The sequence below is a fragment of the Eutrema salsugineum genome, unplaced genomic scaffold (genome assembly GCF_000478725.1).
Source record: "Eutrema salsugineum unplaced genomic scaffold, Eutsalg1_0 scaffold_7, whole genome shotgun sequence".
Lineage (NCBI taxonomy): Eukaryota > Viridiplantae > Streptophyta > Magnoliopsida > Brassicales > Brassicaceae > Eutrema > Eutrema salsugineum.
Window position 1 is genome coordinate 1,729,908 of NW_006256486.1, and position 21,632 is coordinate 1,751,539.

The 21,632-nt window shown below is 35.9% G+C and overlaps 7 protein-coding genes and 1 long non-coding RNA gene across 12 annotated transcripts; 6 read left to right on the forward strand and 2 right to left on the reverse strand.

The window, feature by feature from the left end:
* Positions 1 to 214: 214 nt before the first annotated feature.
* On the forward strand, positions 215 to 2,039 carry LOC18010462 (ras-related protein RABG3d). The gene is made up of 7 exons (XM_006392877.2): positions 215 to 450; positions 598 to 624; positions 734 to 833; positions 1,110 to 1,256; positions 1,348 to 1,428; positions 1,511 to 1,656; positions 1,749 to 2,039. Exons 1-7 carry the CDS (start codon positions 398 to 400, stop codon positions 1,813 to 1,815), a joined length of 621 nt encoding a protein of 206 aa, XP_006392939.1. The 5' UTR covers positions 215 to 397; the 3' UTR covers positions 1,816 to 2,039.
* Positions 1,956 to 4,976, reverse strand: LOC18010473 (protein disulfide isomerase-like 1-5). Its single transcript, XM_006392878.2, has 12 exons — positions 4,374 to 4,976; positions 4,056 to 4,185; positions 3,780 to 3,945; positions 3,550 to 3,668; positions 3,371 to 3,451; positions 3,197 to 3,286; positions 3,015 to 3,086; positions 2,854 to 2,922; positions 2,664 to 2,744; positions 2,428 to 2,562; positions 2,295 to 2,351; positions 1,956 to 2,164 (listed from the first exon to the last, which is right to left on the reverse strand). Exons 1-12 carry the CDS (start codon positions 4,895 to 4,897, stop codon positions 2,069 to 2,071), a joined length of 1,620 nt encoding a protein of 539 aa, XP_006392940.1. The 5' UTR covers positions 4,898 to 4,976; the 3' UTR covers positions 1,956 to 2,068.
* Positions 4,977 to 5,690: 714 nt separating this feature from the next.
* Positions 5,691 to 6,944, forward strand: LOC112082877 (dynein light chain LC6, flagellar outer arm). Its single transcript, XM_024150522.1, has 3 exons — positions 5,691 to 5,858; positions 6,048 to 6,252; positions 6,597 to 6,944. The coding sequence occupies exons 2-3, from the start codon at positions 6,115 to 6,117 to the stop codon at positions 6,741 to 6,743; spliced, it is 285 nt and encodes a 94-aa protein (XP_024006290.1). The 5' UTR covers positions 5,691 to 5,858; positions 6,048 to 6,114; the 3' UTR covers positions 6,744 to 6,944.
* Positions 6,945 to 7,946: 1,002 nt separating this feature from the next.
* On the forward strand, positions 7,947 to 10,090 carry LOC18010474 (rop guanine nucleotide exchange factor 11). The gene is made up of 6 exons (XM_024150521.1): positions 7,947 to 8,253; positions 8,346 to 8,462; positions 8,548 to 8,777; positions 8,867 to 9,130; positions 9,219 to 9,539; positions 9,623 to 10,090. The coding sequence occupies exons 1-6, from the start codon at positions 7,947 to 7,949 to the stop codon at positions 10,001 to 10,003; spliced, it is 1,620 nt and encodes a 539-aa protein (XP_024006289.1). The 3' UTR covers positions 10,004 to 10,090.
* On the reverse strand, positions 10,090 to 10,929 carry LOC18010375 (photosystem I reaction center subunit VI, chloroplastic). Its single transcript, XM_006392881.2, has 3 exons — positions 10,717 to 10,929; positions 10,506 to 10,632; positions 10,090 to 10,418 (listed from the first exon to the last, which is right to left on the reverse strand). Exons 1-3 carry the CDS (start codon positions 10,845 to 10,847, stop codon positions 10,239 to 10,241), a joined length of 438 nt encoding a protein of 145 aa, XP_006392943.2. The 5' UTR covers positions 10,848 to 10,929; the 3' UTR covers positions 10,090 to 10,238.
* Positions 10,930 to 11,063: 134 nt separating this feature from the next.
* LOC18010371 lies at positions 11,064 to 13,136 on the forward strand. Of its 3 annotated transcripts, XR_002897433.1 has the most exons (5): positions 11,064 to 11,180; positions 11,263 to 11,374; positions 11,932 to 12,208; positions 12,335 to 12,513; positions 12,874 to 13,136. It is a non-coding gene; the product is annotated as an uncharacterized LOC18010371 (long non-coding RNA). The 3 variants fall into 3 exon arrangements; XR_002897434.1 differs by having other exon boundaries at positions 11,108 to 11,380; XR_002897432.1 differs by having other exon boundaries at positions 11,111 to 11,374.
* Positions 13,137 to 13,530: 394 nt separating this feature from the next.
* LOC18010376 (NADPH-dependent diflavin oxidoreductase 1) lies at positions 13,531 to 18,699 on the forward strand. Of its 3 annotated transcripts, XM_006392883.2 has the most exons (13): positions 13,531 to 13,717; positions 14,998 to 15,146; positions 15,449 to 15,526; positions 15,603 to 15,707; positions 15,877 to 15,968; positions 16,143 to 16,327; positions 16,630 to 16,709; positions 16,856 to 16,930; positions 17,023 to 17,133; positions 17,216 to 17,347; positions 17,488 to 17,607; positions 17,691 to 17,907; positions 17,997 to 18,699. In XM_006392883.2, exons 2-13 carry the CDS (start codon positions 15,006 to 15,008, stop codon positions 18,524 to 18,526), a joined length of 1,866 nt encoding a protein of 621 aa, XP_006392945.1. In that variant the 5' UTR covers positions 13,531 to 13,717; positions 14,998 to 15,005; the 3' UTR covers positions 18,527 to 18,699. The 3 variants fall into 3 exon arrangements, with proteins under 3 accessions (XP_006392945.1, XP_024006230.1, XP_024006231.1); XM_024150462.1 differs by lacking the exon at positions 13,531 to 13,717 and having other exon boundaries at positions 15,052 to 15,146; positions 15,877 to 15,978; XM_024150463.1 differs by lacking the exons at positions 13,531 to 13,717; positions 14,998 to 15,146; positions 15,449 to 15,526; ... (1 more) ...; positions 15,877 to 15,968; positions 16,143 to 16,327 and having other exon boundaries at positions 16,861 to 16,930.
* Positions 18,700 to 19,476: 777 nt separating this feature from the next.
* Positions 19,477 to 20,631, forward strand: LOC18010377 (protein PLANT CADMIUM RESISTANCE 8). Its single transcript, XM_006392884.2, has 4 exons — positions 19,477 to 19,690; positions 19,807 to 19,878; positions 19,970 to 20,182; positions 20,441 to 20,631. Exons 1-4 carry the CDS (start codon positions 19,516 to 19,518, stop codon positions 20,527 to 20,529), a joined length of 549 nt encoding a protein of 182 aa, XP_006392946.1. The 5' UTR covers positions 19,477 to 19,515; the 3' UTR covers positions 20,530 to 20,631.
* The last annotated feature ends 1,001 nt before the right edge of the window (positions 20,632 to 21,632 follow it).

The window sequence follows — 21,632 nt, forward strand, 5'->3', positions numbered from 1 at the left end:
ATTCTTGATTAATTTTTTCTTCTTCTTAAAGAGTGGTTGTGAAGGAACACATTAGTCAATAGTACTTGAACAACATTTGGTATTTGGAAAAAGTTGAAATAATTGGACCCATTAGACCGTGTGAAGATTTCATTCGTATTGTTTCCTTTTAAATTTTTATATTAAGATTAGTTAATGATAAACTAAAGACGGGGCATGTTTGGAAATTAGAAGATTTCAAAATAGAGAGAGACCTTGCTGTTATTTAGCGAATATACTTGATTTTTTCTTTCTCTTCTGTAATCTCGCTTTCTCTCCACCTGAATCACACGAAGAAGCAGAGAGAGAAAAAAAACAGAGACACTTTCTTCGCTGAAAAGAAAAATCAAATCAGCTCATCCCAAAACGTTTTCCATCAATGTCTTCTCGCCGGAGAGTTCTCCTGAAGGTTATCATTCTCGGAGATAGCGGGTAATTTTCTCATCTCGTCGATCTTCGTCCCAATATCGAAATAACGAATTTTTCTCATCTTTTTTTTTTTTCTTTTCATTTCGATGTGATGTGATTTTATATGTCCATTGATTGAAATTTTGATCCTTTGTTTTGTTATTTGGCCAGGGTTGGGAAAACTTCGTTAATGAATCAGTACGTTTCTGAAACTCAGATCTATACTATGCTTCATTTACTTGTAACTTTGATGATGATATTATGTTTTAAATTTTATTTGAAATTCGTTTTTTTTATTCCGTGTTAGGTTTGTGAATCGTAAATTTAGTAATCAGTATAAAGCAACGATTGGAGCTGATTTCTTGACTAAAGAGGTTCAAATTGATGACAGGATTTTCACTTTACAGGTAATCTGTGCTCTGTTTTATTGTTTGAATGAATCAAACATGACTATAGTTTTGCATTATATGATTCTTGGAATATTCTTTACCGGATCTTGGGTTCCTTACTTTTTGGGTCTATATATAAAGCAGAGAAAAAGTTAGAATCTTGCTTTGTGGGTACCAATTTGATGCTCCTACTGTTTGTTCCTTTAGAAAAACACGGTGTTTGTTTGTTGTCTATCGAGATTTATACAACTAAATTACTATTATTACAAAACTGGGATGTATTAATCCATACAGATTTGGGATACTGCTGGGCAAGAAAGATTCCAAAGTTTGGGAGTAGCTTTTTACCGAGGAGCGGATTGTTGTGTTCTTGTGTACGATGTCAATGTTATGAAATCTTTTGATAATCTTAATAACTGGAGGGAAGAGTTCTTGATTCAGGTAATAAACTCCTATCTACCATAATAATATGCATTCTATAACTTAAGGGTATTTATTGCTATAATCCAAAATGTTTCATCGTCTTGTTTAGGCCAGTCCATCAGATCCTGAAAACTTCCCGTTTGTCGTATTGGGGAACAAGACCGATGTTGATGGTGGCAAAAGCCGAGTGGTGAGACGTTTGTTTCTTCATCTTTGTTTACTCAAGTATGTAGAGAGTTTGCTTATATGCTAAAGTTATCCCATATTGTCAGGTCTCTGAGAAGAAAGCAAAAGCTTGGTGTGCGTCTAAAGGAAACATTCCTTACTTTGAGACTTCCGCAAAAGAAGGATTCAATGTTGATGCGGCTTTTGAATGCATAACCAAAAATGCATTCAAGAATGAACCTGAAGAAGAACCGTAAGCACATTTGTCTCTATCCATCTAATTTGCATCACTTGATGTTTTTGTACTAGTCTTGTCTCGATCTTTTTCCCTCTGATACCTCGCAGGTACATGCCCGACACCATTGATGTTGCAGGGGGTCACCAACAAAGATCAACAGGGTGTGAATGCTAATCAAGGAGAAGTTTATTGCAGAGGGTACCAATATTTTGTTTTGTTTGGCAAATTTGATTTTTTGTACCATATAATATTAAAACTTGCAGAAATGTAATTTCAGTTCATTGAAATACAGATTCTAACGAATTCGGTTCCTTTTCTTTCGGTTCCACAACGATATCAAAATCACAATCATGTAATGTCACAAAAATGGTCATTTATATAAATCTCTCTCTGTTTCTTATGTCTGTCTACATTTACTCAAACTTGACTACAATTCATCTTTAGCAGACACATCCTTTGGTTTCAACTCTTCGTTGATGAAAACAGCCATATCCTTGGCGCTCAATTTAGTTGATAGCTTTAACTGCAAAGAAACCGGTTAAGATAGAAATTTGGTAAGAAGGTACAAAGGAAGCATAAGAATGTGGAAAAGCACAAGTAATCAAGTTAAAAGGGCCTGAGCTAGTGATCCCTATTATCAAAATGGTTTTTACCGGTTTCTCCTTTTCACCAGATTTGTAGAGCAAGATCATCGGATATTCATCATCAACCTGTCAATAACACTCAATAAGTTTAGCTTGTGTTTTGGAAATTGGCAATGTTTGTTGCAGGTAAGATTCAATTCACCTGTAGGCTAGCATGCTCATTTGCAGATGCATCAATTCTTGCAAAAACAAGATTCTCAAAGCCTTTGAAATGCTTAGCCAACTTCTGGACTTGCTTGCTCAGTGCCTCGCAGTTCACACACCACGGTGTATGCACCTGTTTTCAGTTTCCCCCACAAGATCCATGTTTTTAGTGTCGGTTTCAGTTAATAAAAAAAGAAGTTGAGTATAGCAGAGAGGTTATTCGAATTTTCTAACCTCAAGAAGAACATTCTCGCGGCTGTTTAATACCAACTCATCAAAAGTCTTTCCTACTACAGTCACTACGGTTGCATTTTTCTGCAGATTTCATCAGGTTATTAGTTAGCTTGTATATGTTCTTAGTCTCTTCGGTCTCAATAATATCCCCAAAAGAACATCAAGAGAGGATTATATGTTTCATACTCACATTATCTGGAACTGGTTCTGACCTATAGTAACGCGAAACGGTTCCATCCGCAAGTCCTGAACAAAAATCCTACATTGCAAATCCAATAGAGATCACATGAATTAGCTACTATATGAATATATGAAAGGAAATAAGATAAAAAAAGATAAAGAATTTTGTACTTCTATATTGCTTGGTGATGGATCTGATTCCAGCAAATACTTGGAGTTCAGGTTGTTATCAAAAGCAGCAACCTGTTGAAGAACTATAGATTAATCCACAATGGCTTGTAGGCTTGTAGCTTTATTATCAGTAGATAGCAAAGTGTCAATCACGCAGATGGAAACAAGTCTTAGGAACTTACAACAGTTTTATTCGCATCCTCTATTCCGAATAAGGTCAAGAATGGCATCGCAAGGTTCTCATTTGTTTTATCAACATTTATGAACATAAGCTGCAAGAAAATTAATATATATATTTAGAGAGAATCTAAAGAACTAAATCTATCTGTCCTTTAAAATTCAGCGTCTGGAAATACCTTTGATTTAAACTTTCTTGCAAGATCTTCAAGAGGCTGAGCCAGATTCTGAAATTCATCAGCCTTGGCGAAGACCATAACCTAACCAAGTGAAGAAAAGAAAAACAGAATTACAGTTAACGCACAACTGCAAGCAAACAGAGAGAGCCTCAAAACTGAAATCACAAAAAACTTCTAACCTGAAGCTTAACAGGACTGGAGTAAACCCAAACAGTATTGCTCTCAGTCAATCTTGTAATCAACGGAAACTTGTTGCTTCCTAGAAATTCCAATATCTTGTCCATTTTGTAAGATCCATCTGTCACGAATTATGATGCAGACCCATGTTACCACTTGTCACGATATAAAATATGAGGAAAAATATATGATAATAACAAGGGAGCTCTTCAAAAATTAGCAGCAAGCTTACCATATGCAGTGTACCTTTCAGCTTCAGTTTTAACCATGCCAATAAACACATTGTTGGTTTTGAGGTCAGGAAAGAGAAGTTTCGCAACATCGCTGTTGCTTGTTTCTACAAACTGGATTTCGTCGTCTGATTTTGCGGCTTTAACGAATTCGTTATATTCAGAACCCTAAGCAAACAAAAAACATATCAACGATTACATTCCAAAGCTAGTCTACATCATTTACAAATATAGTCATTTCCAGGGCTTAAAAATCTAGAGTTTCGATATCCAAATACCTCAAACTTGTTGAACAGACCAACAACAAAAGTATGATACTTCTTGAGAAATCTCTGAGCTTCATCAACTGTATTAACTGTAATGATGGGTGCACCACTCTTCTTTTGCACCCAGATGACTATATCCTCTCTGAACAGAAGAACACATTGACCCAAAAATCTCTCATAAATACCATAAACAACCAAATCAAAAATCGATTCTACTTGAAACCAAAATCAGAACTTGCTCATACGAGCCAGATTTGAACCTCAGACATTGAACTTGAATCACATTTCGTCAAAATTGACAACGAAGAAGCCAAAATTTGGATAACTTACGCTGAAAATCCACCGGTGTAAGGCTGAGAAGTGCCGTTAACGAAGAGGAGAAGCGTAGGGAAACCCTTGATTTCGAGCTCCGACGCGACCTTCGTGTACCTATCTCCGTCGATCTTAGCCATCAAAATCGGACTACCAATCTCTTTCAAAGCCGTCGCAGCCTCCGCGAATCGCGGCATCAAATCCGCGCTTCTCGCGCACCAAGGCGCGTAACCTAGAACCATGACGAACTCGTTACCGTCGATGACTCGCTTCGTGTTGTCGCCGCTGAGCTCTAGTACGATCCTCTGCGCCTTGCTCACTGTTTCGGCTTCCGATTGTTGCTCAGGACGATCTTCTTGTAATTGCTCGTCTACTGCTAGGAGCTGTTCCAGATCGTCGGATTCTTCACCGGATCCGGGTTCGTTTGATTCGACATTGGCGTCGGAGGATGAATAAGCAGAGATGAGTTGGAAGCTGAGGAGCAAGAGGAGAATGAAGGTGAAGATTGAGGATTTAGAACTGGGTTTTCGATTCATCGACATTGTGATTTTGGTTTTTTTTTTTCTCGTCGGAGTTATGAACGGTGATTGATCGGAGAAGCGATCGTTGTCAAATGAAATCTCACCAGGATTTACGGCGGGAGGTACGAGAATTGACATATGTCACATGTGTATATATATATATGTTAGTCAAAAGAAAATGACAATAACAATATTGTCGCTTTTGATAAAATATTAACGAGTAACCAAATTCATTGGCAATTTTTTTTTTTTTGACTAACAGATTCTAAGATAACAAATTGAAGTTTTGATTTCGGAAACGATATAAATGTATAGATAGAACTCTGCTTTTGGGAAATTCAAATTAAGAAAACTAATAATGATCAGAAATTCATAATTTTTGTTCATATGAAATTTCGTTGATTAAAAATATGAGTTTTGCTTTCAAGCCATAAGAAAAAAAATTCATCATTTGCATTATAAATTTTGAGGTTGCTTAAGTTTGTGATACTTCATCAGAGAACTGGGCCTGTAGCTTCTAAATGGGCTTATAGTTCCCAACGGTCACACCGACATTTTTTACGAATTTTGTGGAAGCTAGCTCTTTGCTAATCACATTTTTTTATTATCACATGTGTATTATTTAACTAATTAGTTATGCACCTCTCCATCGTTATCCATTAAAGGTCAAAGACAAAAGACATGGAGCCACGTAAGGGAGATATAGAGAGACATATTACTCAAAACGAGTCACTACACCTAAAAAAAAACATTTTCTTACTGTCTTCTTTTTTTTTTTAATCTTGAAATTATCAACTTTTTTGCCGTTTTTCAGCTTCGTCATTATCAGCTTAAAACCAATTCCTGACTTCACCATTAAAGAACACAAACGAGTATTTTGTGTTCGTGCCATTGTTTTCAGGATAAGTATTGTATTATATCCAAGAACCCGTGAGGAAGCATTTTTATACTCAGTGAAGAAAAAAACTATAAAGAAAAAAAGGTTTGGCACATTTTCCCAGATTTTCCCAACCTGTCGAAAAGAATATATTTAAAAAAAAAAGAGGAGACATTTTTTATCTTCGTATGGGTTTTTTCTTGAAAAGATTATATTTTTTAAGGGAATCTTCTTAATTTGTGTCTTTTGGTGTGTATAAAGATCCAAACGTTTCCTTGTCTGTTTTCTCTACAGAATTCTGAAAAAAACAAGAAACGTTTTTATTTTGAGTTTTTGAGAGAAAGAGATAGAGATTGAGAAGATGTTGGAAGGAAAAGCAATGGTGGAAGATTCAGATATGCCAGTGAAGATGCAGATTCAAGCCATGGCTTTTGCTTCTCAAGCTCTTGATCTCTTTGATGTCATTGACTGTAAATCCATTGCTGGTCACATCAAGAAGGTACTTTTTTCTTCAATTCTTTTTCAGAGTCATAGATACTTACATTTTTTTTTTTTTGAGAAAGGGTTTACTAAATACTTATATTTTTACTCTTAGTTACATATTACATCCTGACCAATTCACGGTAATTTATGGTTATAATCATTTCGAGAGCCTAGAATTCCAGTTGTTTTTTTTTTCCATTTCATTTGGATTTCAGTCGTAGTTGAGCATTGTAGATATTTTAAGTGTTAAAACGTGCTTCGAGTTTTATATTATTTTTCGGTCCAATTTTTTTTTTATCATCATCATCATCATCATTTATAATTACTTGGTTAATCTTGTTTGTATTTTGCTTAATTCAGGAGTTTGATGAGAGATATGGGAGTGGATGGCAATGTGTGGTGGGATCAAATTTTGGGTGTTTCTTCACACATTCTAAAGGGACTTTCATCTATTTTCAGTTGGAGACACTTAAGTTCCTAATCTTCAAAGGCGCTTCTACTCCTTAATAAGAAATAAGAAAATCTGTGAAAATGGCCCTTTAGAGCTTTGTTTGAATCTAGGTCTGTAAATAGACCCAAGATGGGAAATTGATTTCAATGAAGATGTTGGAGAATTTCATTTCTATGCTTGTGTTGGCTTTTGTGATCAATAAAAGTGTAATGTACAAGCAGAGCCGTGCTTATATGTATAAAAAAAAAGCATTTGCTTTAGGCCACTAAATTTATTTTTAGTTTTAAGGGCCACAATTTTTATAACTTTATCAAAATATGTAAAATACTTGATTTTATTTGTTATGTATAGTAAAAAGATATATATATATATATATATATATATAGACAACTTGAAAAAATGTGTTATAATATTTAAAATTACATTTTGTTTGATAAAAACTATAATTATATTAACAATATATTAACTATAAATAAAGTTTCAAAATAAACAAAATAAAATAATGATAAATTTTATAATTTGTTTTAGATCTCTCTAAGGTTAGGCACGACACTGTGTACAAGATTTTTACATATTCTCATTCTATTGAGTATTCAAAGAGAATGTCCACCCATACAGTAGAGAGACTTTATTAGACTAATCCATAATTAGCAAATTTTAAAATTTACGGTAGTAACCATTTGGTTTTTTGTTTTCCTGAAGAATCTGACCAATTTCCACAAAAAATATCACCCATGTTCCTAAATAGATTCTACCTTTCTTTTTTGCAACAAGAAATAAAAATAATAATAACTACGGATAAGGGTTTGTAACATGTCCTCCTTGATGACTTAAGATTTGGTTTTAGAAAAGTATATCTGAGAAATTAAAGTTCTAATAACGTGCACCCCACATTCCACCAAGCACATACTTATAATAGTAAAACATTCCACAAAAAAGAAATAATCCTTTTTTTCCTGAAGAATCTGACCAATTTCAATTGTTTATGGTTATGGACAACGAATCATAATAGTTACTAAATTAAATCAGGTTTTAAGAAAAAATTTAAAACCATTAACAGAAGTCAAACAATGGTGTTCTGTATTTGCTAAGTCTGAAAATCAAACACCGTTTTTGGTTAGTTAAATTCTGTTTTCTCCAATATCCCCTAAAACTTCTCTTTATTACAGGATTAAGAAAATAGAGAGATTAAAAAGAAATTTCAGAATACAAAAATCTTTCTCATTTCTTTATTTTTTAAATTATTATTTTGATTAGGAATGGTAAAAGCAATGGAGCAAGAACAAGAGAGCTACAAATCAAGATTGTTTCATTTCAAGAACATGAATGAAAACTCAGCTTCAAGACATGTCAAAAGCTGGAGCTCAGATTGCGCCATGAGAATGGATGACAATTTTGATGATGATGATGACAATGACATGCTGACGTTCAGAAGTCAACCCGGGAAAGCCAGCGGCGTTGACCGACCGTCTTTGCCTCTAAGCGGCGTAACACCAAACCGCAACGACAAGCTGGTCAATCCGAGGATGGTTTCATCGGAATCCATGGAGGCACAGTTACAAGCTGGTAAAAATCTAATGAATATATTCATATCTTCTAGGTTTCTTAGGTTGCAAGTTAGGGCAAAAGAATCAGAGTTTCTGTCTTCGGTATTACAGCGATGGAGCAAATGAAAGAAAGGTTTTCGAAATTGCTTCTTGGAGAAGATATGTCAGGAGGAGGGAAAGGTGTTTCTTCAGCTTTGGCTTTATCTAACGCCATTACCAATCTCGCAGGTAATTACTTTTTGAAAATCTTCCTTATTTTTCTCATAAATTCTCATAGAGTGAGGATGTAAAGCTCTTTGTTTCTTATACACAGCGTCTGCGTTTGGAGAACAACGGCGTTTAGAGCCAATGGCGGCGGATAGAAAAGCGCGATGGAGGAGAGAAATCGGATGGCTTATCTCTGTGGCTGATCATATAGTTGAATTTGCTCCAACGCAACAAACCAACAAAGATGGATCTTCAATGGAAGTCATGACAACAAGACAGAGAACAGATCTTCTCTGTAACATCCCTGCACTTAAGAAACTCGACGCAATGCTCCTCGTAAGAACAACAACAACAACACAATGACTAAGATAATCTCTCATTTTACAATGATTCTCCAAAAATTTATACATTCTATGTTCTTGCAGGATTGTCTTGATAAATTCAAGGATCAGAACGAGTTTTTTTATGTCAAAAAAGATTCTCCTGATTCTTCCGAGACAAGGAACGATGAGAAATGGTGGTTACCAGCGGTCAAAGTCCCACCTAATGGCCTTTCCGAGATATCGAGAAGGTTCCTGCAGAGCCAGAAGGAATGTGTGAATCAAGTCCTTAAAGCTGCAATGGCCATAAACGCTCAAGTTCTGTCTGAAATGGAGATTCCTGAAAGCTACCTGGAATCACTTCCTAAGGTTATTTAGTCAACACATAAACATATCATCAAGAATCTGTTATGATCTCTTCCTTATCGATGTTTCTTTCTTCTTTTATTGAGAACAGAATGGGAGAGCTAGCTTGGGAGATGTGATATACAGAATGATAACAGTAGAGATGTTTGATGCAGATCAGTTCCTTATTGAAATGGATTTATCATCTGAGCACAAGATTCTTGATCTAAAGAACAGAATCGAAGCATCAGTTGTGATATGGAAGAGAAAAATGGTGCAGAAAGACACAAAATCTCCTTGGGGATCAACAGTGAGTATTGAGAAAAGAGAACAATTTGAAGAAAGAGCTGAAACAATCTTGCTTCTTTTGAAACAAGGGTTTCCTGGAATCTCTCAATCCGCGCTTGATATCAGCAAGATTCAGTTCAACAGAGTAATTCAAGCTCCAAATACGTTTTGATTGTGTTTCTGTTTTGGCCTTGATAAAAACCTTATTTGGGTTTTTGGTTGTTGCAGGATGTAGGACTTGCTATATTGGAGAGTTACTCAAGAGTGCTTGAGAGTTTGGCTCACACGGTGATGTCGAAAATAGAAGACGTGCTTTACGCTGATCAACTTACTCAAGAACCTACAAATGCAGTTTCTAAGAATAGATATGCTATGAGAGAGGCTGAGAAAGTGAGGGAGGAAAGATCTAGTTTCTCAGAGGACATGGCTTCAGGAACACTTTCTGATGTTATGCAATGGGGTAACAAAAACAATGAATTGAAGAAAGAAAGCTTTTATGGAGACAAACCATTGTTGTCAAAAGTCACAGGTATTATGACAAACAACAAGAAGAGTTCTTATCTTGAAACTCTTGGAACTATGAGGAGTCCAACCGCGAGATACTCCTGAAGAAAATCAGATTCTTTTTTTCTTGTAAAAGTAGGTTTGCTTGTTGCATTTCCATGATTCAAATGAAAAAGCACCATTGTGTTTGTAGCAGACTTAAAAAAGCAAATTTCATTGATTCATTATAACTGATCCTCAATTCACTAGCTTACAAAGCAATTACAGAACACAATATACATGAATCAAGAAAAGGGTTCACAGAATTGGGAAGAAAGTTTCTGACTTTTAGAAAGCTAATTTAGAGCTTGCCGCGAGGACCGAGCTTAGGCTTCTCTTGAGGACCTCTCTTAATGGGAAGAACATCGCCGGTCGAAGAAGCACTGACATAAGTAAGCAAAGAGCCTCCTCCAAGAATCAAGAACTTGAGAAGCAAACCTCTCTTTGTGAAAGGAGCAGCAAATGTCTCAAAGAACTTGCTCTGCAAGAAAGCAAAGAACATAATCACATAAAAAAGGGAGGCTTGTAATTAGCATATAGATTTAGGGATTTAGAGGTTTTTTAAAACCTGGAGTGGGTTGTAAGGAGAAGGAGCATCAGATCCATACAAATCCCATTGTCCTGTTGTGTTACCCAAATCTTCTAAATCAAAGTATACACTTTTGTCACCATACTTAGCCACCACAGCACCAACTCTACACAAGTAACATTCTTTTCTTAAATTGCATTCCTCATCAATCTCAATCTAAGATTATAAAACTTAAAAGCCCTAAATTTACCTAGTGGATTTGGGTTTGAAGCTTCGGCGAGATGGTTTGATGGAGAGCTTAGCTCCGGCGAGAGAGCTACCTCCGAGTCCTTTGACGGCGGAGGATGGTTGAACGGCGGCGATGGCTGCAAAAGACGCCATGTTTGTTCTCCGATCAAACAGTAATGACTTCTCTCTTGTTGTTGTTATTGCCAAAGTGAGTGAGTGGATTGTTGTAATTTGTATAGCTGGAGAATCTTCTTCACTCATGGATGGATCTTGTTCGGACACGTGGCGAAATGGGTTTTCATCTCTGAGATTTCGTATGCCATTTATGAGATGCCACGTGGATGAGAGCAAGATAAGGCTATCTAATCTTGTCAGAGTTGTTCTTGCTGTTGTATCCAAAAAAAATATCTCTAATCCATCAACTAAATCGAATCAAACTTCCTTCGTCACTGTCTCGAAGAGCCTAAAAAGCTACTTACTTTCATGGTCCGTTCTCAGATTTGACAAAAAAAAATCTCTAAATTTTCAACTTTGTGCTCTGATTGTTTTTAAAGCTTCGTTTTTTCAGGTAGAAAATGGCGTCCATTTCTGCAGCTTTGCCGGCTCCACCATTACTGCTCACTCAGAGAAAACCCAGTCTCACATCAATTTCAGAAAGTTCCAAATTTCTCTACATCGAGGTAAAGGTTGATCCTTTTCCTTGTTTAATTGGAGAAGGAACTTCTCAATTTCTAGGTTTCTTATAGAGAAACGAAACCCTATCATTGCTCTTATGGTGAAAGCTCGTGGGAAATTGCCGAATCATCGACTTATCTCGACGTCGTTGGTTCAATTCAGAATGTTGCAAGTCTTTAAAACCTTAAAATCCAAAATTGCAATTGCTACTCTATTCCACTTCATTTACACACATATATGCCCTTAGTTTTTGATTTTGGCAATTTTCTTTCTTTCTTGGAATGTAAATTGTTTCAGTGGGATAAGTCTGAAGATCGGTTAGGTCTTATTGGTTTCCATAGTCTTGCTGAAAAGAGGGCTCACTTTAATGTAAACTCAAATTAGTCTTGTGAGTGTTCAAAGTTGAGATCGAAAATCTCAGTTGCTACTACACAGAAACTGGACTTATGGTTTTACTTAGATGAGTTTTCATGTATTTGATAGTTGCGTTCTTCCAACAGTGATCACATCATTCTCTGCATCTTGGAGTTATCAAGGAATCAAACCCATTTTCTCATTTCAGGTAAAGTAGAGATATGAAGCAGATTGTTTAGCAGATGTTTTTGGGGAACGAGACTTCTTCTGTCAATAGAAACTTTTACCTGGTGAATCTTGGTTTTGAGGTGACAATATTTTAACATAGAGAGAAAGAAAGCAGAGTAGAGGAGGAGAAGGAGATGATGAGTTGTGTCTATTCTTGCTTTCGGGTTGAAGACATTGATGAGTTACAAGAATCCAAGTAGCTCTGTATAGGAACTGTCCCTGCATAATACGCCCTGCTCATAATTTTTCTTAACCTGGTAGGTTTGTTTGCATTGCTTATCTCAATTGATGATTTTGACGGTTAATCTCACAAGTTTCATGTTTAGGTTCTAGTGGCAATATTTTCTTTGATCTCTAATCTAATGTTATGAATCGGTATTTAGAAGAGGAGAAACCGCTCTCTCACATTTTCGGTTCAAGCTACTGCATGGATAATTTTCTTTTTGAAGCATTTTGCTCTACTCCTAGGCTTCTGCTTCATGATGTTCCAACCATTTCCACCTCAGTTGCATTTTATGAGTGGATGGAGAGAAATGAAAAAAACTGTCTTGTCTGCGGAAAGGTAACCACTTTTGTTCTTCATCCTCAGAACAAAGTGAAAATATATATATAGGCGTAGAAATCAAAACTCCATATGGTTTTCGAAATTGCACGGTCTATAGGAGATAAATGGCCATTCTTTTTTGCGAAATTCATAACATTTTGGTTGTTGCATACATTATGATTGTAAAAATGCTCTCATTTCCATGGCGTCTTCTGGTTTTATCTGCCTGAGAGAGATCTGGTTATGAATAGTACAAGTGAAGCATATATGCGTGTAGAAGTCTTCCAATAAAAAGCTTATCTTTTCCTGCAATTCGTAAAAGTCGTGTTGTTCTGAATCATTCCGTTTTGAAAAAAGCTCCCATTTTTTTATATGCAGGTGATGAAATTCAACGAATCACATTCTGCTCTCTCCTCCAACCAGTTCCAATTTCTCAGGCTCCTCACTATACCGTCACTATTATTTCTCAGGCCCCTGCTGAAATTGTTTTGTTTATGCAGTTGGAGTCACTTTCCGTTGAATTGATTATCAAGAGATTGTATAAATGATATTAGTATATAGATTTTTAAAAGACGTTCATAAACTGAATTAACAGTGTAATTTCATAATGCTCAATCCTAAGATAATGCATAAGCGATTAACACATTCTCTCTTATATATCTCCCTCAGGTAAATGCCATTTTCTCTCCAATACAGTGTCTTGAAGAAGATATTCTTAAGGCTCCATTACTTTTTGGATATCATTTTGTAGACTACGTTGTACAAATTGATCGGTCTAATATCACTCATCCTCCTCGGATGTTCACTCAAACAGAGTATATGGAGAGAGACCAATTAAGGATGATGGGGAAAAGGGCCTGAAGCCCATTTTGAAGCTGCGGATGTTTTTTCACTTTAAGAGGGCTTAGGCCAAGTTTATACAATGCCATTGGGCTCAAAACTCCTCTCTATCAAGGGAATTTAGAAAGAAATAAGAAAAAGGAAAATAAAAACAAAATCAAATCAATAAAAAAAGAGGTTCCTTTTTCGCTCGCCCTTTTCGGTTTCGTTCTTTGTATAATCAATCAAAGTCTCTGCTTATCGTGAATTACCACTGCCTCCTCCATTGTCGCCATCCTTTTCTACGTCCTTCATACTTCTCCCTTGTGTTGCTCTGAACAACAAAAGGTACCCATTTTGATTTGGGCTCTCCGGCGACGGAGGAAAAGCTCCAATCTCCAAGGTCAGTTTCCTTTTCCGCTCTTTCTTCTTCTCTCTCTATTCAACCGAGGTGTAGGTAACTCTGGTGGCCGGAAAAAAAAAAGGATTGGCTAACTAAATTTGATTGATTTACAGTGCTGATTAACTGAAGAATTAGAGAAACTTGAATTGAGCTTTAGGATTGGTCAATTTTTGAATCCGTAAAAGTCTATTTTTTCTCGGTATGTATCGTTTTAGGATCTGTATTGGCCTGTGGTTATTAATTGCGCAGCCAGAGGAATATTTTCACCAAAGATTTATACTTTGATGATTGATAATACAGAAAGATAGATTGGACTTTGTGCTTTGTTGACGAGTAAGATGTGGGTCAATGGGTATACACTAGCTAACGTCAAAGTTATTGTTGAACTATTAAATTGAGTAATTTGGCCACCTCTCTTGATTGGTATGATTATGAAGTTTTTGATTTCAGTCTTCTCTGTAGTCTCTGTTTCGAGTTTTATCAATGGCATTTGCTAGCTTTTAAGAACAGAACGTTTTTTATCTCAATCTGGCTGAAAAAGAGCTAACTTTCATGTTGACTTAATCTGTCTAATATGAAGACAATTATTTACGCATATATATGAATCTAGGGAACTTAGCTTGGGTTCACTTACAGCTTCATAATTATTAATTTGGAATTAACAGAGTCAACTGGTAATGCACTTTCCATGACGACTGCACTTGCACATTGCATGTGACATACTGATACAGTTTTATGAGTGGGGGAAAACAGAGAAGAAAACTGAAGTTTAAGGGCTTTTGTGTGAATGCTTTATAAAATGAATGTCTTCCGGTGCTAATATCAGAAATTTATCCGATTCCGTCCCCAAGCCCTCGGAGTCGGACCATTAACAACAAAAAAAGCTTCAGAATTTTTCATTCATTCCAATTTGTAACATTGATATAACAAGTTACGGTTTAATATGCTTTTTTTTTTCTCTTGGCTAGAGGTTAGCTTCCCATGAATTGTTGTCAATCGAGTTCGTCTTTGCGTGTCGTGTCTTCGTAGTTGTGGAATCATTAAGATGGGTATCGAAAAACTTGCCTGATTCGTGATCACTTCTGCTAGGTTCTGTAAAATTTAAGAGTTTAGTTCTTTGATATATGTATTTCACCCGTAAAATTCGAGTCTTTTCGAAGAATTTAACAATTTTGCGCATGATCCTTCTCTCAAAAGGGACTTTATCACTGTTTCCTCTTCTCTCAAATGGTTTTTACTTTTCTTGTTTTTTAATCGACTTTTGGATCCGGTGATTGAAGTGGCGGCAATGGGAGAAAAGCCGAGGAAGCTGCTTGTGTTGTATGCTTCTCAGACCGGAAACGCCCTTGATGCGGCTGAGCGTATTGGCCGCGAAGCTGAACGCCGCGGATGTGCAGCTTCTGTAGTCTCCACTGACGAATTCGACGCGGTATGTGGTGTAGTAAATTATATGGATTTGAAAAGCTTGTTACTTTTTCTTGAAGATTGTTTAATTCATTAATAGGATGCATGATATGTGAAGGAAACCTTTAGAATTCCTCTGTTTGCTCACCTGGCAAAGAAACCAATGATTGGTCATACGTGTCCTTCATACCAATAATTCAGCTGTTAGATTTCAGGGGTTGTATTGAAATTTTGAGTAAGCATTGGGATACCACAAACTCTCTAGTAGTGACAGAAAAGTGTGTTTCTTTGTAAGTTCTTATTCAAGTTACCATGTGATTACTGTAGAGTTCCTTACCTCATGAGGAGGCTGTTGTTTTTGTCGTCTCCACTACAGGGCAAGGAGACTCTCCAGATTCCTTTAAGGTTCGTCGGATCCACTACAAATAACGCAGTTTCAGTTATAGTAGCTTATCGTTTATCATCTTTTTAATCATTGAAGGTATTTTGGAGGTTTCTTCTTCAAAAAAATCTGGGAAACTCTTGGTTGCAACGAGTTCGCTTTGCGGTGTTTGGACTAGGTGATTCTGGTTACCAAAAGTACAACGTAAGAGCATCTGCCACTTTATTTTCCGTTTCATATTGTTTTACAGACTTTCCATGTTGGTTTATTACTCTTTAAAACCTCACGGCCAGAAATCTTGACATTTGTTCTGAATTATTATTCTTCTGTGGCACAAATTTTTCATGACTTGACTTTTTTTATATGGCTTCAGTTTGTAGCAAAGAAGCTCGACAAAAGATTATCAGATCTTGGGGCCACAACCATCATTGAAAAAGGTCTGGGAGATGATCAACACCCATCAGGGTATGATACGGTATATTAAGATTCTGTCAAAGTTGATCCTGCTTTTATGTAACATTCTTTGAAATCAAATGAACCATTTGATCAGTTGAAGATATCATCTCCACTTTCTTCCTGTGGCTTAGTCCACTTTTAGAGTACTAAAATTTTCAGTTTTGATGTTTTCTGTATTTTCAGGTATGAAGGAACTCTTGATCCGTGGATGCTGTCTTTTTGGAGTACATTATATCAGATCAATCCAGAATATTTTCCTAATGGTCCAGATGTGATGATTCCTCGAGATGAAGTAATTGACCAGCCTAAATATAGGATTTTGTATCATACGCAGGAGAAAGTGGAGCCTAAATTGCTGGCAGAGTCAGGTATAGCAAAATTTTACGCCCATCATGTTTTGAGATTGGAATTTATGGTCATATTGAGTGGCAACTTTACTACATTCGTGTTAGCTTAGGACTATATTATGCTACTTAACAGTGAACTTTCTACTTGCTAATGCTAATCGCTAGAAATGATTTTGAATGAATATGCTGGAAGTAGTCTTACTCATCTTCTTTTTCAATTGGTTCCTTGAAAAAAAATTATCTTCAACTTGAAAAAGGTTAGGTAGCATTTACCTGTTTTAGGGAATTTCTCTTGCATAATATGCCTCTTTATGTTTTGGCAGACATCATACAAAAAGCCCGAGGAATGTCTCCCGGGAAATTATCCAAGGAAAAAAGTGAACCAGACTGCTTTCTCAAGATGGTACGCACATCATTTGCCCAACATAATTTTTTTTTTTTGTTTTATATGCTATGCAACCTCGCTGGTTATGTTATGTTACCTTGAATTTGGTGGAGTTGATGTTGCTTGATGCTCCCTTAGCTTGCCTTAACATTCCACTCGTGTAGACCAGAAACGAAGTCTTGACTAAAGCTGGTAGCACAAAGGATGTCCGCCACTTTGAGTTCCAATTTGTGTCTTCTGTAAGTACTTTGCCGCACTTACTTTTTAAGTTTAACGTTTAATCATTTTTGGGAGTGAAGTCTTATCCTCTTTGGTTTTCTCCTCTTGTAAGACTATGGAATATGAAGTCGGCGATGTTGTTGAGCTTCTTCCGAGCCAAAATCCTTCAGCAATAGATGCGTTTATAGAACGCTGTGATTTAGACCCCGAATCATTCATCACAGTAAGTAGCTCCTCTTTGTTGACATAATGATCTAAGATCAGCTAATTTTTGGGATTCTAAAATCAAGGCTGACAATTTTCAGGTTTGTCCAAGAGAGACAGAGAATATGGGTTCTCGTGGAGAAGTAACTACACAGTTCCCTATTAAGCTTAAGACTTTTGTTGAATTAACAATGGATGTTACATCCGCTTCCCCTCGACGATACTTCTTCGAGGTATGATGAACCCTTCTATCCTAATGCATTTGAATATTAAAGTTATGAAGGTCTTTTTCTTTATACATAGATGTGGTTTAGAGTTTGTATATGAAACAAGTATTTGACAGGATTCCTTGTACTGTATCATCTCTGTACAGGTTATGAGCCTCTATGCAACAGCTGAACATGAAAAGGAAAGACTTCAATACTTTGCTTCTTCCGAGGGACGAGATGACCTCTACAATTACAACCAGAAGGAAAGAAGAAGCGTTCTTGAGGTAAAATAGCACCGGATCCCACATGGAAACATGATTCGTCTTGAACCAAACAGATCTTATTATTATTATGAATGCATGTGTAGGTGCTAGAGGATTTCCCTTCAGTGAAAATCCCTTTTGAGTGGCTAGTACAGTTAGTCCCAGCGCTAAAACCAAGAGCTTTTTCGATATCTTCGTCTCCTTTGGCCCACCCTGCTCAAGTACATTTGACCGTAAGCATAGTATCATGGATCACTCCTTATAAGAGAACTCGTAAAGGTCTATGCTCCTCTTGGCTTGCAAGCCTCACACCTGAACAAGGTTAGAACTTTTGTCTCTTCTTTACCATAATATCTGATTCAGTTCTTTGTTTCTGATGCGTTTTGTTTTTGTTTCTTGGCTTTGGTTAGAGATAAACATACCAGTTTGGTTCCACAAAGGCTCTCTTCCTGCTCCACCACAGTCGCTTCCGCTCATCTTAGTCGGACCTGGAACCGGATGTGCTCCGTTCCGTGGGTTCATAGCCGAGAGAGCCATACAAGCTCAGTCTAGCCCGATCGCACCGGTCATGTTCTTCTTCGGTTGCAGAAACAAAGACACAGACTTTCTCTACAGCGACTTCTGGGAGTCTCACACGAGAGAAGGAGGCATGCTCTCTGAAGAAAAAGGCGGTGGCTTTTACACAGCGTTCTCTAGAGACCAACCGAAGAAGGTTTACGTGCAACACAAGATTCGCGAGATGAGCAAGAAAGTTTGGGATTTTCTCTGTGATGGAGCTGCTGTTTACGTGGCTGGCTCGTCGACGAAAATGCCTTCTGATGTAATGTCGGCTTTGGAGGATGTTGTGTCGGAGGAGACGGGAGGATCAAAGGAGGTAGCTTCACGGTGGCTCAAGGCTTTGGAGAAAGCTGGGAGGTACAATGTTGAAGCTTGGTCTTAAATCCAACCTCACTTCATTTGTAATGTTTGATCCATATATATGAAGCTTAATTTGGGTTATTATTGTGACGTTAATTTATTTATTTGATTCTTGATCATATTCACATTAGCTGATTTAAAATTTTGAGATATGCTATAGATTTTATATAATGAGGTGGTTTTACCTTTTTATTATTCTCTTATCTTCATAGTTTTTTCGTTTGGTTGTTGTATTTCATAAATCAACGATTGAAATACTAGATTTTTGGATGTTGTATTTCATAAATTACTAATTGATATAATACTAGATTTTTTTTTTTTGGTCGGAATAATACTAGATTTTAATGTGTATTTAAAAATCATCATTTAAATAACTCTGTACCCCTTAAATTCTGAATTTCTCACAAATAATTGTTTTTATTATTTTCATTAGACAAGTTGACGAATTGCCTGTAGTCTCGAGTCTCAACCGGGTTTGAACTATAGTTGGTATCTTGTTCTCTACGGTTAGTAAGCTTTGAGATCACATCAACCTGCAATAATATATGGATTATTCCTCCTAATTGTCCAAAAGTATAATTCATATATTGAGTAAGAAAACTAGTGGATTTAATCCGTAACTAATACGTCATGGATCTGATCTTCAATGAGATTAATTTGGTTTGGCTTGCAACTTGTTTTTAAAAACAAAATATCAGAAGGATAGGCTAGAGACGACTTTGACTTTGATTGAGACATATTTTCCGTATCGTTCATTGACTTTTAGTCGGTAGATCCTTAAAAATCAAAACTTTACATTTTATTTATCGTTTTCTGCATAGAAGACTTAGAATTTCTTCGTTTACTCAATTAGAAAAACGAGTTTTTCTATACTGACCAATGAACAGCATTTGACCAATTTCATGGCTTAGGAAAAAAAAAGAAAAGATAAAATAGTTATAAAGCTTCTTTTGCTTCTATAAATTTCTCTTCATATCAAACTAGCTAGCTACACTTCACATATATCAACCAATGGGTCGAGTCACTACTCCACCAGAGGAGAATCCCAAAAATGGTTTCCCGGCTCAGCAAACCGGTACACCGAGTCAATTCGCTCCACCAAACTATCATCAAGCTAATGTTAAACTATCTGTCGGGAGTCCATGGAGGACTGGTTTGTTTGATTGTCAAGAAGACCAAACCAATGGTATTGTATCCATATACAATTTGTTTTTATTTTTCTGGTTAACCAAAAAGCTCCGGTTCTTAGTTCAATAAATATTTTCTAGAGTTAAACTCACTAATCTTTAACACTTTGTGCAGCCGTTATGACATCAATCTTACCTTGTGTGACATTTGGACAAATAGCGGAAGTAGTGGATGAAGGAGAGATGAGTAAGTCCCGGTTTACACGATTTGAAAACCAAATTGGATTCTTATTCAATACGATTTTCAAAAGCTTATGTAATGATATTGTGTTATGCAGCTTGCCCTCTTGGAAGTTTCATATACTTGTTGATGATGCCGGCTTTATGCTCACAGTGGGTAATGGGATCAAAGTACAGGGAAAAAATAAGAAGAAAATTTAATCTTGTGGAAGCTCCTTATTCAGATTGTATCACTCATGTCTTTTGCTCTTGTTGCGCTCTTTGTCAAGAATACAGAGAGCTCAAGGCTAGGAATCTTGATCCTTCTTTAGGTACTTTCTCAAAATTCAGATTCAAATCAAATATAGTCCAAGAAATTTATATATTCAAGTGTTAGTTTAATAGGTTAGCGGATAACCATTTTGGTTCGACTTATAAAAATATCTGTTTGGAATATACACGATTTACGTTTTGTAGATCCATCACAAATATATATAGACTATAGAGATACTATGAACCTTTCATGGAAAGACGTAACTTTTTTATAGTTACGAAAATTAATATGCAAAACAAATTGTTTTTAATCGCAGGTTGGAATGGGATACTTGCTCAAAGACAAGGGCATTATGAGAGTGAAGCACCAAGTTCTGCTCCTCCAAATCAGTATATGTCAAAGTAATTTATTCTTAACTGATCAACCTTATTTGCGGACCATTATACAATGCAAGTGTGTTATATCATATGTATTATAATTTCCAATGCAAGTGTGGGATTATTTTTTTTTCCATAGCTATCATGTAAATTTGTGTTTTTTTTGAATAATTTAAAAAATTTTGGTTGATTTCTTTTTGCAGCATAAAAAAATTCTACGAGGTAGTGAAAAACATGATTTTTAAATTAAAAGAAATTAGAACATGAATATTTAGATATAAAATAAATTGGAAAAAATAAACTGAAAGAAAAATAGTAAAAGAAATTAACCAAGTTGATGTCGGAGCTAGAGAAACGTCCAGTCATCAGCCTGAATCCACACAAAATTAAAAAATGCTCTCTGCTAAAAATTAGTCAAGTTATGTTCATATATATAAAAACAAGCTGAAAGAGTGAAATACATCTTCCGAGAAAAGAGAAAAAAAAAAATACTACAATTAATAAAAGATGAAGGACATGAAACATGCCGATCAATCGTAATAGAGTTATGTACCTGAATTTACTACATATGTATAGACATTAAAAGCACAGTAAAATAATGATTTGTGATTAAAAGAGGAAAAATATGCATGGTAGACTCAATATCAAACATCACGCCGTATATCGAAGACGTGGCTAAAAGAGAAGGCCATATCATTTTAGAGTCTTTAATTCTCAAGAAGGACTAAAGATCATTCACATCGGAAAAGGGATTTTACGGTGTAAATTATCCATCACCGATCGTATTTCGGTAATATTTCATATATCAATAGCTTAAGATAAATACTGTATATTTGTGATTATAGATCAAGTGGTAGGTAATCCAACGGTTAAATAATCCACTTTGAAAAAATTGAATTCGAATTTTTTTCACTGCGATTTCAATTTTCAATAATCACCCCTATAAGGCTATAGAAATCCAGATTTCTATAAAATTCGGTGGATTAATATGCAACTTAAGATTCTCTGGTTAATAAAGAAACATAATTTTTTTTATTATACAATTCTTTGCATTTTATAACCTTTTTAATTTTCATAGTTATTAACGAGTGTGATTATATATATAATAATTATAAAATGATTTTACTTTAA

Bases quoted from the DNA above. Each gene is read 5' to 3' on its own strand.
- LOC18010462 (XM_006392877.2), top strand. From the start codon at position 398: ATGTCTTCTCGCCGGAGAGTTCTCCTGAAGGTTATCATTCTCGGAGAT. The intron at 451-597 runs GTAATTTTCTCA...TTATTTGGCCAG, and splicing joins ATCATTCTCGGAGATAGCGG to GGTTGGGAAAACTTCGTTAA. The intron at 834-1,109 runs GTAATCTGTGCT...TAATCCATACAG, and splicing joins ACAGGATTTTCACTTTACAG to ATTTGGGATACTGCTGGGCA.
- LOC18010473 (XM_006392878.2), bottom strand. From the start codon at position 4,897: ATGTCGATGAATCGAAAACCCAGTTCTAAATCCTCAATCTTCACCTTC. The intron at 3,452-3,549 runs GTTAGAAGTTTT...TCACTTGGTTAG, and splicing joins CCAGTCCTGTTAAGCTTCAG to GTTATGGTCTTCGCCAAGGC. The intron at 2,352-2,427 runs GTGAATTGAATC...TGTTATTGACAG, and splicing joins ATGAGCATGCTAGCCTACAG to GTTGATGATGAATATCCGAT.
- LOC112082877 (XM_024150522.1), top strand. From the start codon at position 6,115: ATGTTGGAAGGAAAAGCAATGGTGGAAGATTCAGATATGCCAGTGAAG. The intron at 6,253-6,596 runs GTACTTTTTTCT...TGCTTAATTCAG, and splicing joins TTGCTGGTCACATCAAGAAG to GAGTTTGATGAGAGATATGG.
- LOC18010474 (XM_024150521.1), top strand. From the start codon at position 7,947: ATGGTAAAAGCAATGGAGCAAGAACAAGAGAGCTACAAATCAAGATTG. The intron at 8,254-8,345 runs GTAAAAATCTAA...TCGGTATTACAG, and splicing joins GGAGGCACAGTTACAAGCTG to CGATGGAGCAAATGAAAGAA. The intron at 9,540-9,622 runs GTAATTCAAGCT...TGGTTGTTGCAG, and splicing joins GCAAGATTCAGTTCAACAGA to GATGTAGGACTTGCTATATT.
- LOC18010375 (XM_006392881.2), bottom strand. From the start codon at position 10,847: ATGGCGTCTTTTGCAGCCATCGCCGCCGTTCAACCATCCTCCGCCGTC. The intron at 10,633-10,716 runs GTAAATTTAGGG...TTACTTGTGTAG, and splicing joins TTCAAACCCAAATCCACTAG to AGTTGGTGCTGTGGTGGCTA. The intron at 10,419-10,505 runs GTTTTAAAAAAC...GCTTTCTTGCAG, and splicing joins CTCCTTACAACCCACTCCAG to AGCAAGTTCTTTGAGACATT.
- LOC18010376 (XM_006392883.2), top strand. From the start codon at position 15,006: ATGGGAGAAAAGCCGAGGAAGCTGCTTGTGTTGTATGCTTCTCAGACC. The intron at 15,527-15,602 runs GTTCGTCGGATC...TAATCATTGAAG, and splicing joins ACTCTCCAGATTCCTTTAAG to GTATTTTGGAGGTTTCTTCT. The intron at 16,710-16,855 runs GTACGCACATCA...CCACTCGTGTAG, and splicing joins CAGACTGCTTTCTCAAGATG to ACCAGAAACGAAGTCTTGAC.
- LOC18010377 (XM_006392884.2), top strand. From the start codon at position 19,516: ATGGGTCGAGTCACTACTCCACCAGAGGAGAATCCCAAAAATGGTTTC. The intron at 19,691-19,806 runs GTATTGTATCCA...CACTTTGTGCAG, and splicing joins TCAAGAAGACCAAACCAATG to CCGTTATGACATCAATCTTA. The intron at 19,879-19,969 runs GTAAGTCCCGGT...TGTGTTATGCAG, and splicing joins AGTGGATGAAGGAGAGATGA to CTTGCCCTCTTGGAAGTTTC.